This window comes from Pimephales promelas, chromosome 8 (genome assembly GCF_988280905.1).
Source record: "Pimephales promelas chromosome 8, fPimPro1.hap1.1, whole genome shotgun sequence".
NCBI lineage: Eukaryota > Metazoa > Chordata > Actinopteri > Cypriniformes > Leuciscidae > Pimephales > Pimephales promelas.
The window spans coordinates 5,678,024-5,691,630 of NC_142776.1; the positions used below are offsets into that span (position 1 = coordinate 5,678,024).

The following is a 13,607-nucleotide window of genomic DNA, read 5'->3' on the forward strand; positions in this document are numbered from 1 at the left end:
AATACATATTTCTGTCCACTGGCATATTACACAAGAGAGCCAGTATAAATTCCTTCAAAAAATCACTTTAGGTCCACAAATGCAAATTGTATCCCTTCTAAAAATGTATTTGATGCCTTTCAGAGTGATTTTGCTCCAGCTGAATAATCCTGTCCTCCAGTAAGTATTTGTTATATATATAAAAAAATTCTGTCAGCCCATTTATGTCACAGAAACTCCTCTGCGGCTTGCAGCGCCACTAAAGCATCATTAAAAAAACTCAGTCTAACAGCATGTCAAAGCTGCACATCATGTCTGTGCTCCATTGAATAAGAAGTAGATTGTCAAATCTCTGCTATGAGTCATTATTTCGTTTTATGAATGTTTATTGGAGGAATTTAGAGTTTACAGGAGTTTTAGAAGATTATAGATCTCAGCTGGCAAGGTGAGCTGCCGGAAGGTTGAGAATGAATCCCTATAAATCATTATCAGTGAAAAACACATTGGGGTTTTCCTTTCCTAAGGGAGCTCTTCAAAGGAAAACCTTTTCACTGAGCACAGGCACACATTCAGGAGGCAGAGCGTTCTGGACTGTATCTTTTGAGATACAAAAAGCTTGTTATGTCAACCTTGCACCGGTAACTTCAGCAGACAAGCGTACATCAAAGAATGCAAACACTCAATTACTGAGGAAACACTGAGAGAACTTACAACCACTAACTCTTTACATTTCCATGAAGGTTCGTGGGAACCAAAACATTTTTCTAAAGCAAGAAGTTGTAGGTACAAAATAATATGCAACCATTGTGTAATACTCCAATATATTGTGCATAATGGGCAATATTCTACTATTTGAGGTTGTGGAATCAAAATCGATTCAAGATTGTTTACGTGGCGTGCAATCTGATCTCTAGATGATTTAGACTGAATTTTGCTCTCCATTCCTACCGGCTGTGAAATATTCATTATGTCCTACTGTGTAACAATTTCTTTGCTCTGAAAACTGCTCTGTCAATAAAGTAGTCCCTTTGCATATACTTTAGAGTGTTTGAGACATAAACAGTTGTTTGTATTCACAAATACCAAACCCACCGCTAGAATTATTGACTACATGAGCAATAAAAAAACAATTATGGGTCAAAAGTATAACTTTTTATGGATTTTAAGCCACATTTCAGCAATAATATCTATAATTGCTTTTCCACCATTGGACCAAATGGTTAACTCTGCTGACTGGGTGCCACTATGTAGAGATTATGCGTTTATCATCCAAAAATGGCTTCCAGTCGTTGAATTGGACACCTTGGAGAAGCGTCTCTAGTGCTGAGATACAGTCCAACAGCACTGAACGGTGTTTGCACATTCCAGGTATGCTGTCAGTCTGTTACAATAATATGCTCGTACGGGGCGCCAAATGGTCTTTATGACTGATAATTGGGGACACTGACTCATTCAATGGCCCTGTCCCAAATGGAACCCTCACAATCTTCCTCAAAAGTGCACATTAAGGGCATATATTGGCCACAAAGGCACTCACAAGCACCTAAAATGACAAATTGGACACGCTACGGTCTTGTGGCCTCAAAAAAGCTGCCGTGTGCACGTGTCCGTTAAGTCCACAAGAGCCATTAGTCATTTTAGGTGTTGTGAGTGTCTCCGTTGCAAGAACATAAGTGCACAAGACAAGCGTGTCATTTCAGACAGGGCCATTATTCACTCAGCCGATTAATTCATAACAATTTACTCATTCAAGTCTTCAAGTAACCAGCTGTGTTCCGATTGACAGGGTCCCTAAGAAGTGTTCACTGCACCGTACTCTCGGGATATCTGTTGAATTTCCATTGACATTTTATTTATTTTTTTTAATGTCAGCAAAATGGCATAAATAGCCAATTTTCAACAAGAAACTGACGGAAGGCTCAACACAATAGAACCATAATAAATCCAAAACAGATAAAGAAAAATAAACAAATAATAAAATAACAACATCATAAAAATAATTCATTTTAAAAAGGGAAAGGGTGCAGTGTAATTTCTGCTAAATGCTTAATATTTATGATCAATATTTATGTAGCTCAAATAAATCAAATGAAATGTGTGTGTGTGTGTGGGGGGGGGGGGGGTGGGTTGGGGATCACATTATGAAACAAATGTTTTTCTCCAAAAACAAAATTATTGGCACCCCTAGAATTCCCATAGACCAGATTATTCCAAAAGATACTTACATTTGTTAGCACACCTGGGTGACTAGGAATATTAAATTGTCTAGCTATGACTTTCACAGGACTATAAATATGAGGAAACATCTGTTTTACGTCACATCTGTACACATAAAGAAGAGTCTCGGCTAGTCGGCTATATTGAGTCATTACGTCACATCTGTATACATAAAGAAGAGTCTCGGCTAGTCGGCTATATTGAGTCATTACGTCACATCTGTACACATAAAGAAGAGTCTCGGCTAGTCGGCTATATTGAGTCATTACGTCACATCTGTACACATAAAGAAGAGTCTCGGCTAGTCGACTATATTGAGTCATTACGTCACATCTGTACACATAAAGAAGAGTCTCGGCTAGTCGACTATATTGAGTCATTACGTCACATCTGTATACATAAAGAAGAGTCTCGGCTATTCGGCTATATTGAGTCATTACGTCACATCTGTACACATAAAGAAGAGTCTCGGCTAGTCGACTATATTGAGTCATTAAGTCACATCTGTACACATAAAGAAGAGTCTCGGCTAGTCGACTATATTGAGTCATTAAGTCACATCTGTACACATAAAGAAGAGTCTCGGCTAGTCGACTATATTGAGTCATTACGTCACATCTGTACACATAAAGAAGAGTCTCGGCTAGTCGACTATATTGAGTCATTACGTCACATCTGTACACATGAAGAAGAGTCTCGGCTAGTCGGCTATATTGAGTCATTACGTCACATCTGTACACATAAAGAAGAGTCTCGGCTAGTCGGCTATATTGAGTCATTACGTCACATCTGTACACATAAAGAAGAGTCTCGGCTAGTCGGCTATATTGAGTCATTACGTCACATCTGTACACATAAACGTGCATATTTAGCTTCATTTAGAACTACATTAATTGGCTTTACAAAACTAGACAAAGTAACTTGTAATAGGCTACTGTGTAAAACTTGTTTAATGAACTCATACTGCCGATCATATCAGAGCCAGAGAGTTCATGGCTGTCACTCAAGTTGGTACTGGAGGGAATTTGAACCCGAGTCACATGAGGAAAATCCAGCTGGTCAGATAAGGCAGATGAACAGATAATAGTCTTGAAGAAACGAGGGAATAACTGACTTAATTTATTATGCAAATCAAACTCCATCTAAAGACACCACTCAGAACCACTAATTATGTTTGCTGTGGTGTTAATTACCCGTTTTAGACATCGTGATGATGGCTTTGCAGTCTCAAAAATCCACATTCTTTCACTTTTTTCTGTTCATGTCAAAGTGATGCGTCATGATGATTCCAGCAGAAAAAGATAAAAATAAGATTAACTCTTCAGAGAGTTGGAGTCAGAAAGTCAAAACATTGTATACCTTAAGTGAAAATGGATGTATTAAAACTGTTCATTTCCCCTCAGTTTACAGAGACGAGACTGATGTCTTATAAAAAGTTATTGGGCCTACTTGAAGATAAGACTCATTCTTAGTTCATCAGGACTGAGTCAGCTGGGATGGACAAAGACATTTCTCATTTCTGACAGCAGTGGACGCTCCACAACGCTACACCTTCTCTTCTCCACCTCAGGTCACACACACTCATACACAGAGAAATGCTGTTCAAAAACAGCCTCAAAGTCACAGAAATCTCCAAGTCATCATTCGTGTCGCGTGTGTGTGTGTGTCAGCACTGATATGATCTTGACTGATCTTGATCATATTTCTTTCATCGGTGCAGTGAGGAAGAGCAGGTTATTCAGTGTCCGTCTGCACATCTTGTTTTATTTCATATACGCTGATTTGTCATGGGACATTTCTAGACTGTTGCTTACATTCATCTTAATGAAATATCGACTGCTGTTGTCACATGGATATTAAAAACTCTATCCGCATCATAACTCACTCTAAGATACGAAGGATAAAAGTGTCCGTTTATACAGTGATGCCTTTAAGAACAGTTTAAGTAATATTTACTGAGGAAAAGTAAAAGGTTTCTGTTAAACCAGAGGTTACAGTGTTTACAGTCTTTTCTTGCTTGACGAGACCAAAGTCAGTCTTAATAAGACACACATTGCATGTGTGTATGTGTGTGTAGCTGTCAGAAGGTGAACTGTTGCAGTATGTGGTTACTGAAGCGTTTCTTTCCTCCAAATGAAGCTAAAAATGGATTTGCACAAAAAAAGGTAGAATATATTGTAAATGAATCCGCACGTCTTCTTGTCATCTTAACTAAAGCACCTCAGATTTCAGTTAAGGGTCTCGGCTGCTTCAGGAGGGAATGAGAATGAAGTGTGTCTTGAGCTCTGAGACGATCCATGAAAGAATGAACACGGTAAGATCAGAATTTACCTTCAACTAATTCTAGTTTCTTCACTGACCTCACCACACGGACCATAACGGACAATGTTTCTTTTCTTCAAATATGCTTCAAAAAGAGGGTTTTTTTAAGACGTCAAGGAGGAAATGGCCCTAAATGAATCGTAAATGTGGCCGAGCAGCAGCGTGTGCTGTGAGTAAATGGTGCGTAAATGTCAGTGTAAAGGGGGTTGGAGCGCTGGGGAGGAATATGCAGCTTCATGTTGAGATTGATCATTTCAAAGCTGTATTTTATTAAATAAGGGCCAGATAATTGAGTATTCCAGGAAGGAAAAACGGGAAGAGCCGTTTGAGAAATGATGGTTGGCCGCTGATGTCTGTTTGGTTTTAATTGGAACACTTTAGCTGGCTGGAGCGGGTCCAACAACAGTGCTCCTGAAATTCTGCCAGAGTGAAATTTAAAAACAAGGGTTTCCACAATATGAGATTCATCACAAATTAAGGAAAAGACCTCCTCCCGCTGCCCCATGCCTGACCCTGGCCCTGTTTTACTGCTCTTATGTTTCCTGAATGAAGAGTTTAATGAGCTGATTATTGTTGACAATTATAATGTATTATAATGTATTTCTCAAGTAAAATGAATGCTGGTATGAACAAGAGCGAAGAGACACTGAAACTTCCTCTGAGGAGAAGATGCTCTCTTTAATTGTGTCATTTCTCTGTGAAATACTACAAAGAATTGAATGGGCAACTGCAACAAGTATAAACTAAAGCATCATGATTTTGTTTTTAAAAAGTGACAATATCTGTTAAAGAGTAACAAAGAGTTCTTTAACAAGTAAAGAATACTTGTTAAAGAAAATAATTTATTAGATAAATCACCGCACATCTCAAATGTACTTGATTGTTAATGTACTCAAGTATTAAAAGTAAAAAAGTGCTAATCAATTAACCATGTTTATGCTATTATTTAGCCAGCATTAGGCCTATATGTAGCTTATAATATGCAAACTTTTGATTTTATTACCAAAATGTAATAAAAACAAACTTTAAAATAGTAAAATATAAATTTAAGTTATTGATATTCAAGTGCACAAACCGAAATATACAGTATTAATAGGCCTGCTACCACAGTATTTTATAAATGAGGAAAAACTAAGTTTGTGTATAGCCCACCTAGATATGTGGATTCAAATATAAAACAGTTAACTGACCTAAGATTTTTAAATAGCGCACTTAAATGAATAGGCCTTTCTAACTTACCTTTCATGCCTTCAATATCCCCGGATTGAATCAGTTGTTGTTGAGTTGAACAGCTGTTGGATCAGTGGATATGTTCTGGTCGCGATTTCTTCTGTTCAAAACAGTCTATGGTTCAAAATAAGGAGGTAAGTTACCATAACAAAAAGTACTAGACACTGTAAAAAAATTGGAGTAGGATTTACTTGAAAAAAGCTTGCTAAATTTTCTCACTCAGAAAATGCTAGTAAATTTACAAAGATTTGCCAAGTAAAAACCTAAATATATTTATCAGTAGCTTTAATTAGAAATCTTTAAGTTAAATTTACTTGGAATATGGAATTAAGTAAACTTTACAAAAAACAAGTAATTTTGACTCGGCTAGTAAAAGGTTGATTAATATATATTTTCCTTGACTTTGTATTATATTTCATTTCACCAAAACAATAATTTAGAATTTTATTAGTCATTTATAGTATGTGCTTTACTTAGATCATCTAAGTAATTTATATTACATCATGTCATCATGCAAACACCTCAATACTTGGTAGACAATACTACACAGTGGCACTAATATTTGATGGGTCGTTTTTGTGTTTGAATGTGTCATTTTGAGCAAAATAATTTACTTGAAATGTCACAAAATGGCAAGTTACTAATACTGACAACAAAAATCAATGATAAAACAGTGTAAATACAGCTGGAAACCAGTGAAAAATGAGCCTCATTAATTATTCAAGGTCCAGTGCATGATGGGAACCCATCAGAAAAGTTGAGTAATTTTTACTTAATTTTTTTGAGTTGATATTTACACTTTCATTTCTACTCGCTTGAATTATGTACTGATATGGAATTTACTTAGTTTTTTTTTTAATTCTTGCCTGAGCTAACTTTTTCAAGTAAATTACATTGGTTTTTTTCACTAGTATTTACTTCACCAAAAAATCATTTTTTTACAGTGATTATGGTTTGGAATGTCGGGCCTGTCCAACATGGCACCCTAAACACTCGTGGTCTTCCTGCGAGCCTGAACTTTCGTGATGTAACGACGCTTCCTTGACTGTCGGGAAGAAGTCTCCTGGCTTTTTTTTTTTTTTCTATGTTATTTATTTATTTTTAATTCTTTATTCTATTATTATTTTATGTTTTATGGGTAGAATTGTTTGTAATTCTCCCGGCAAAAGTGTGCATCGAGGGAGCACCCTTCTGAAACCTAAAATATGGTGCTGGTATGGCATCACTTTGTAGGCCAACCGGCAGTTAGTATCACACTGGTATCCTCGAGTGAAAAAAAGAGAAAAAAATGACGTCACAACATACGGGCATTTGCCGACCCGGTGCCATTGCTGAGCAAGTAAGCTTTTGTCAGAACAACGACGGAGGTTATGGCTGGCAAGGATAAACAGGAAAAAAACTCACTCAAAACATGCAAGAATTTGTTTGACAAAAGCACAATGTTGTGTTTTATTGTGAGTGTAAACAAATATAAGTTAACACTTTGTAGTTTGAATAATGTCCAGTATGAACCGTTCCACCCCTATTCTTCAGTGTAAATAAGTACATCCATATTAGAAAGCACCAGTGACTGTTTTAAGGGGAACATAGGAATTAAGTTGTGCAGGCTATGGCCTTTTTATAGTCTAGCATCATGCTACTTCGCTATGATGACTAAGTTACTTTTCCATTAATTGCACTTGAGCAAACGTCACCAAACCAACCCTCTGCAATCTGATTGTACGCCTACATTGATTTGCAGGCTTAGAATTGCTCAGAATGTGTAAAAACTCCTAGCCAATACCAGATAAAGGTACACATGAAAATACTGTACCTGAGGCAAAGCTGCATAATCGGTGACTGCATACGGATCCACACCACTTCTGAATGAAATTTTCGCATTGCACCTCTCTCTGTCTTGCTTTTAATAGTCTCTTTATAATCTATTTAACGTTGTCTCTTCATGATTTGCTTAACATTACAAACAGAAATAAATATTTGTTTGTAAAACGACATTCTCTGATAAAACTTTGTGAACACCTACATGGTAAACACAGCAGCAACGCATGCCCTCAAAGATGGCGTCTCTGGTGAGGTCACGTGACATTAATTTGCCTGCGGGAACTATGGATTATCTAGCTAAAACCAAGCTATGTGATCAACAAAAAAAAAATGTGATAGCCTACTTGCACGTTTTGTCCATCAAGAAAATTTCACAGATGAACTCAACTTTTATGAACTTTGAAGTCTGAATGCAGTCGTCAGAAAAAGTAAAAAGCTAAGGTACAGTAAATGAAGTGGCCCATACCGATATTGCATATGAAGTGTGTCATTTTGGATACAGATGTTCACACAAATGAGAAAACAACTTACACAAACACCACAACAACGTGCATGATTTCAACAGCAGTAAAACTGGTGAGAGTAGCGTTTAAAAAGAGAAGCAGAAATGCGCCACCTGGCGGAATATATGCGGTATGTCAGATGAAAAGAGCTTTTGTTGTTGTTGTTGTTTTTTATTATTCTACTAAGACCTACTTCATCTTATCAACTTAATCATTTCTATTTCATGTTAAATCCTGATTTCACTGATCAAACATAATAACATAATAACATTTTTGTGATTTATAGGTTTTTATTCATTTTTAAAACTTTATTTCTTCAGAATACACAGGCCATGGCTTGTTGTAAGATGCTTTTTTCCCTCTCAGTCAGATGTAGTGCTGTAGACCAACATCTTCCAGTTGGCTACTATAGGCCATGCTAACCAGGTCCAGCCAGCCTCGATCCCTTCATTCAAAAAACAGAGCTCTGCTGAAAACGCCACCAGAAGTGTTTACACTCCTCGGGCGATTCTTATCTTCATATTTCGCAATTTAGATCGTGTTAAGTTGACTCATCTTTTATTTTTCATTTGACTCTTTATTATATTGTTTTTCTTCTTTATGCTGGTAGCACTGAAATAGCCAAATGTTGTTTATACATAAACACTGCGAACATCTCTCAGTATTCCCAGGACACTTTCATATTCAATAGCTGATCTGTCAGAGATTATATTTCAAAAACAAGACAACCTGTAGTACACACAAGATCATGAAAACACACACAGGTACGATCAGGAAAAGAATGCGTCAACAGAAACTGGGTCAAGGCTCAAGAAATATATTAACAGACAAAAATATAGAGACATATTTAACACTTTTTGTTTTATGAAGCAGTAAACAGAGACGGAAAGGCATCAGTTAGTGTTGTTATTGTTAACAAAAACTTTTAAAACTATTAAAATACATGGCTTAAAATAATAAAAATAAGGCTAAAATGGAATTAAAAATGAACTTATACATATTACATATTAATTTGTCAATACTAAAAGTACAAAAACTTTAAAATTCAAAGCTGAATAAACATCTTTAAAAAATAAAACAAATAATTTTACACATAATACAAAAACCCCACAAAACTAAAATTAAAATGAAACCGAAAATATAAAAATAAAAGGTAATAAAAAATATGAATATGATATTAAAATCATTGGTGTCACACTGGAACCCAGTGTTTATACTTAGCCTATATATAACTTGATATGGTCAGTTTTAGCACAACATTTTTTTATTTAATAAAGAACTCATACTTTTTTCATTTCATTTTCAACCATCATTATTTACTTTCTTATTAATTTCAACTAAGAAATAAGCTTTGACATTAATTAATATTGGCTTTAGATCTTTAGATCTTTAGACATGACGTTATAGTGCGCTGGAAGCTCTTCGAAACCATTTTCCTAGACATAAGAATCCATGAATGCCCTCTGGAGATGAAAAACTGATGATGAGGTAAAACCAGCTTGTTTTACCAGTTGTAAAATGCAAAAGGAAGGTTCCAGAGGCAGGAGGAGACACACTGACATGCAATCCTATTTCTCCATTGACCTCTCAGCAGTGGACATCTCTCTCTCATGAAGCCGGCAGCATGAGGCAGCGAACAGTGGTGATGTATGTGGAGATCGGCTGCTTTGTGTCCTGTTTTTGTGGCTGGATGTTGATCTGTTCCACGCTGGCCATTGAGTACTGGGTCGTCTCAGAAAGTGCTTCTGTGGTTCTCAGCGCCGGGGATTACTATTCCAACCTCTGGATGGACTGCGTCTCAGACGCCACAGGCGTATCTGACTGTAAATACTTCCCTTCCATGATGGACCTGCCTGGTGAGGAAAAGATCTGTTGAAACAGAGACATTATTTCATGATGTGATGTAAAAAGGATTTTATAATTAAAATCATCTCTTGGTGTGGTTGTTAGTTTTCCTCCATGTGTGCAGGGCTCTGTCTGTGGTCTCTGTGATCTTTGGGTTCTGGGGAGCTGTGCTTGCCCTCATTGGGATGAAATGTACCAAAATCGGAGGCTCTGAACTCGCCAACGCCAGAGTCACATTCGCCGCAGCATTGACGTACATGGCATCCGGTATGAATATTCCTTCATAATCATTTTTTGCATAAAACATAAACTGAGAATCATTAACTGGTGTCTGTTTTGCAGGGTTCAGTGGTATGATAGTCTACTCCTGGTGGGGAGATAAAGTGCGTTCTGAATTTGTGGATCCATATTTCTTACAAACAAAGTACGTAAATATGACTTTTATATTGGTCACATTACTTTACCACTATGGTTGATGTAAAATATTAGTCATGATATACCAAATGTCTTACAGGGGTCATATAAAGAGGAATCAAATATCTTTGGTATTTTGGGTCCAAAAATACCATTTATTGATATGAAGCTACTACATCCATACATACATTCATAGACAGTAATTTGCAGTGACGAAGCAACAGTGACTGTTGACATTTCGATTAAAGGTAGGGTAGGCAATTTGGGGTGTGGCTAGCAATAGCGAGCTAGCTTTGAAGGCATGAGATCCCACCCTCACTTCAGAGCGTCCTCAAAGCCACGGCTCCTCCCAAACACATGAACACACACACAGCGGGGGAGAAGGATCTGGCTGCAGAATGGGGCGGGGCTGCTAACTCTGACACGTTCTTTGATTGGCTCGCCAGGTGTACTTGGAGCTGGGAGAAAACAAAAACGTCACGAGAGAAGGGCTTAAAAGTGTCGTTCACTTTAAAAAAAACTTTTGCTGATTATTTACTCACCCCCATGTCATCCAAGAACTCCATGTCTTTCTTTCTTCAGTCGAAAATAAATTAAGGTTTTTGATGAAAACATTCCAGGATTTTTCTCCATATAATGGACTTCACTGGGAACCAAACGGTTCAAGGTTCAAATGAGAGTTTCAGTGCAGCTTCAAAGAGCTTTAAACCAACCTGACGATGAATAAGGGTCTTATCAAGCGAAACGATGGGTCGTTTAAAAAATAAATAAAACATTTTAAGTTTTACAAGCACAAATGCTCAACTTGCTCTGTACTGTGATGAACGAACTGTGATGAAGGCGAGCATTTGTGCTTATAAAACTTAAAATGTGTTACTTATTTTTTTAAATGACCGATCGTTTCGCTAGATAAGACACTTTTTCATCATCTGGTGTCGTTTAAAGCATTTTGAAGCTGCACTGAAACTCTCATTTGGACCTTGAACCGTTTGGTGCCCAGTGAATTCTGTTATATGGAGAAAAATCCTGGAATGTTTTCATCAAAAACCTAAATTTATTTTCGACTGAAGAAACCATCTTTTTTGGGGACGGGCCTCAAGCCAACCTCTGATAAAACTGACAAGCTCAATTGCAAAAGATATTGATTTGAACAGTATACTTATGTTCAATGAAATGGAAATTGAATCCAACAATTTAATTGAACTAATTTCATTTCATTCTACATTTCATTAAAAATAACTTTGAAATACTTCATCGATTGATTCTTAATCATCTGTGGTCCTTTAAAATATGAAACATTTATTTCTCAGGTTTGAGCTCGGTGCCGCTCTCTTCATTGGTTGGGGAGGGTCGTGTCTGGTTATATGTGGAAGTGCAGTCATGTGCTATTTCTCTGGGAAAGAGTCATTCCCCAAAAGGTCTGACCCGTCACACTGTATACATCTACTGTACGTGGAAACAAGTTAAATAGGAGGGTGAAATGAATATGTGGTTAAATTGGTACCTTTTTTCTTCCTCAGATTCAATAAACAACTCATAAGACCTCCAACCAAAATGACGGCACATACCAGACGTACGTACATGCTGCCCGTCTCGTCCAGACCCTCAACTGTGTTCATCTCTCCTTCACACCAATCATACACTGAGAGAAGAGGAAGAAGAGAGAGGAGAGCAACACAAGGAAGCCAGTCATCAAGAACCGTCAGACCCATAAGGCCTCCTATAGACTCAGCTGTGTAACCCAGTGTTTAAAGAAACGATAACACAACAGTAATAAAATCAGGTTGTGTCAAATTTTACAACATTTATCTATGTTCATTTCTTAACATTCTTTTGCCCATTGTTAATTCATGTTCTTTCCAAATACACATTAACTGATGTTAATTTATATGTAAACTGAAATGAACATTTTAAATTACTGACTTATTCATTGCTATTTCATGTTATTACAGAAACTAAAATGCTAATGTACAGAATGTTTCTGTAAAGTGTTATCAAAGAAAAAAGATAAACTTCTGGAATTTGAGTCTTTCTAATTCTATAATTCATTCTATCAAAGTCATTTGGGTGAAAGAAATTAAAGTCATTTAGAACTGACTTTAAAAACTGAGTTTAATCTTGTATAATTTATTAAAAAAAAGTATTTAAAAAATAACATATTTGATAAGCAATGTAAAAACGTGTTGTAATAACTTTTTTTTTTTACAGTGTCATTTCTTTCAAATCCACCATTTGTGGAAGCTATGGCAAAAACAAAGAGGAATCTTAAAAAGATAATTTAATAAATAAATATTACACATTAAAAAAAATCCTTTTAGGCTTTTTAAAAAAAAGATATTTCCTATTATCATCTGTAACAAAAAATGAGTCAATCATATGGGTATTGGTACAGTAATTGTGAATATGAATGAAAATGTATCAGTGAAAATGAAAATGTTTCAGCAAAGAAAATTAACATTGCTTAACGGTATAGCCTAATGGTATTTTTGAAAATGCATGTTTCCAAGAATTTAATATGAAGCAATAGTCTCATGATTCAGGTCTATGAATAAAAGCTTTTGGATCTATATTGAACATGTAGATGCTATTTGCTGCCCAGTTAAAATAACGGCACTGTTTGGCTGTATTAGTATTCTGTTCCATCACACCCTAGTGTAAATCACAATATCTCTGCATATACAATATAGCCCACTGTTAATACTACACTTCGCTTATTAGGCTTCACCAGACTAATAGGGAGCACCAGGAGATTGTAAAGGAAAATCTAAAGAAGCATAATCAAATGACATCAAAACTAGCCTACTTGGAAATGTTTTTCAAACAAGCACTGTAAAATGAATACCACTGGATGGCGTCACTCACTAAGAAACACAACTTTATGATGATGACGATCGTTGAATTGGCAACGTTTCTTAAAAATGGTCTCTATCATATAAACATAGATTTAGGGTTAAACTGTTTTAGGTATAAGCATGACTGATAGTATTATTATGTTTTACTAATTAAGTAACATGATGTAGCCTAATCAAAATACATAGCCTAAGGGAAAATGGTGGAAAATTCTTCTAAGCACAGCTTCATTCCTGTTATGTACTGTATATTTATTTTCATACATCTTGGATAAAATATTAAACTCAAATATGATGCGGTAGCTGATTAGTTGCTTTGTCTTGCATTCATTGTGTTTGATAAAACTACAGAAAACAAGTATGACATTGTCAAAAGGAAACTTTAGCTCATAATTTAATTATTTTTCATGTTAGGTTCCATGAGTTA

The 13,607-nt window shown here is 36.2% G+C and overlaps 1 protein-coding gene across 1 annotated transcript; it reads left to right on the forward strand.

Moving 5' to 3' along the window:
• Positions 1 to 8,111: 8,111 nt before the first annotated feature.
• LOC120491539 (claudin-10-like) lies at positions 8,112 to 12,232 on the forward strand. Its single transcript, XM_089133782.1, has 6 exons — positions 8,112 to 8,202; positions 9,664 to 9,928; positions 10,023 to 10,184; positions 10,260 to 10,341; positions 11,642 to 11,749; positions 11,852 to 12,232. Exons 1-6 carry the CDS (start codon positions 8,122 to 8,124, stop codon positions 12,069 to 12,071), a joined length of 918 nt encoding a protein of 305 aa, XP_088989908.1. The 5' UTR covers positions 8,112 to 8,121; the 3' UTR covers positions 12,072 to 12,232.
• The last annotated feature ends 1,375 nt before the right edge of the window (positions 12,233 to 13,607 follow it).

Coding starts and splice junctions, on each gene's coding strand:
- LOC120491539 (XM_089133782.1), top strand. CDS start 8,122: ATGATTTCAACAGCAGTAAAACTGGTGAGAGTAGCGTTTAAAAAGAGA. Junction 9,929..10,022: donor TTCCATGATGGACCTGCCTG/GTGAGGAAAAGA, acceptor TGTGGTTGTTAG/TTTTCCTCCATGTGTGCAGG. Junction 11,750..11,851: donor AAAGAGTCATTCCCCAAAAG/GTCTGACCCGTC, acceptor TTTCTTCCTCAG/ATTCAATAAACAACTCATAA.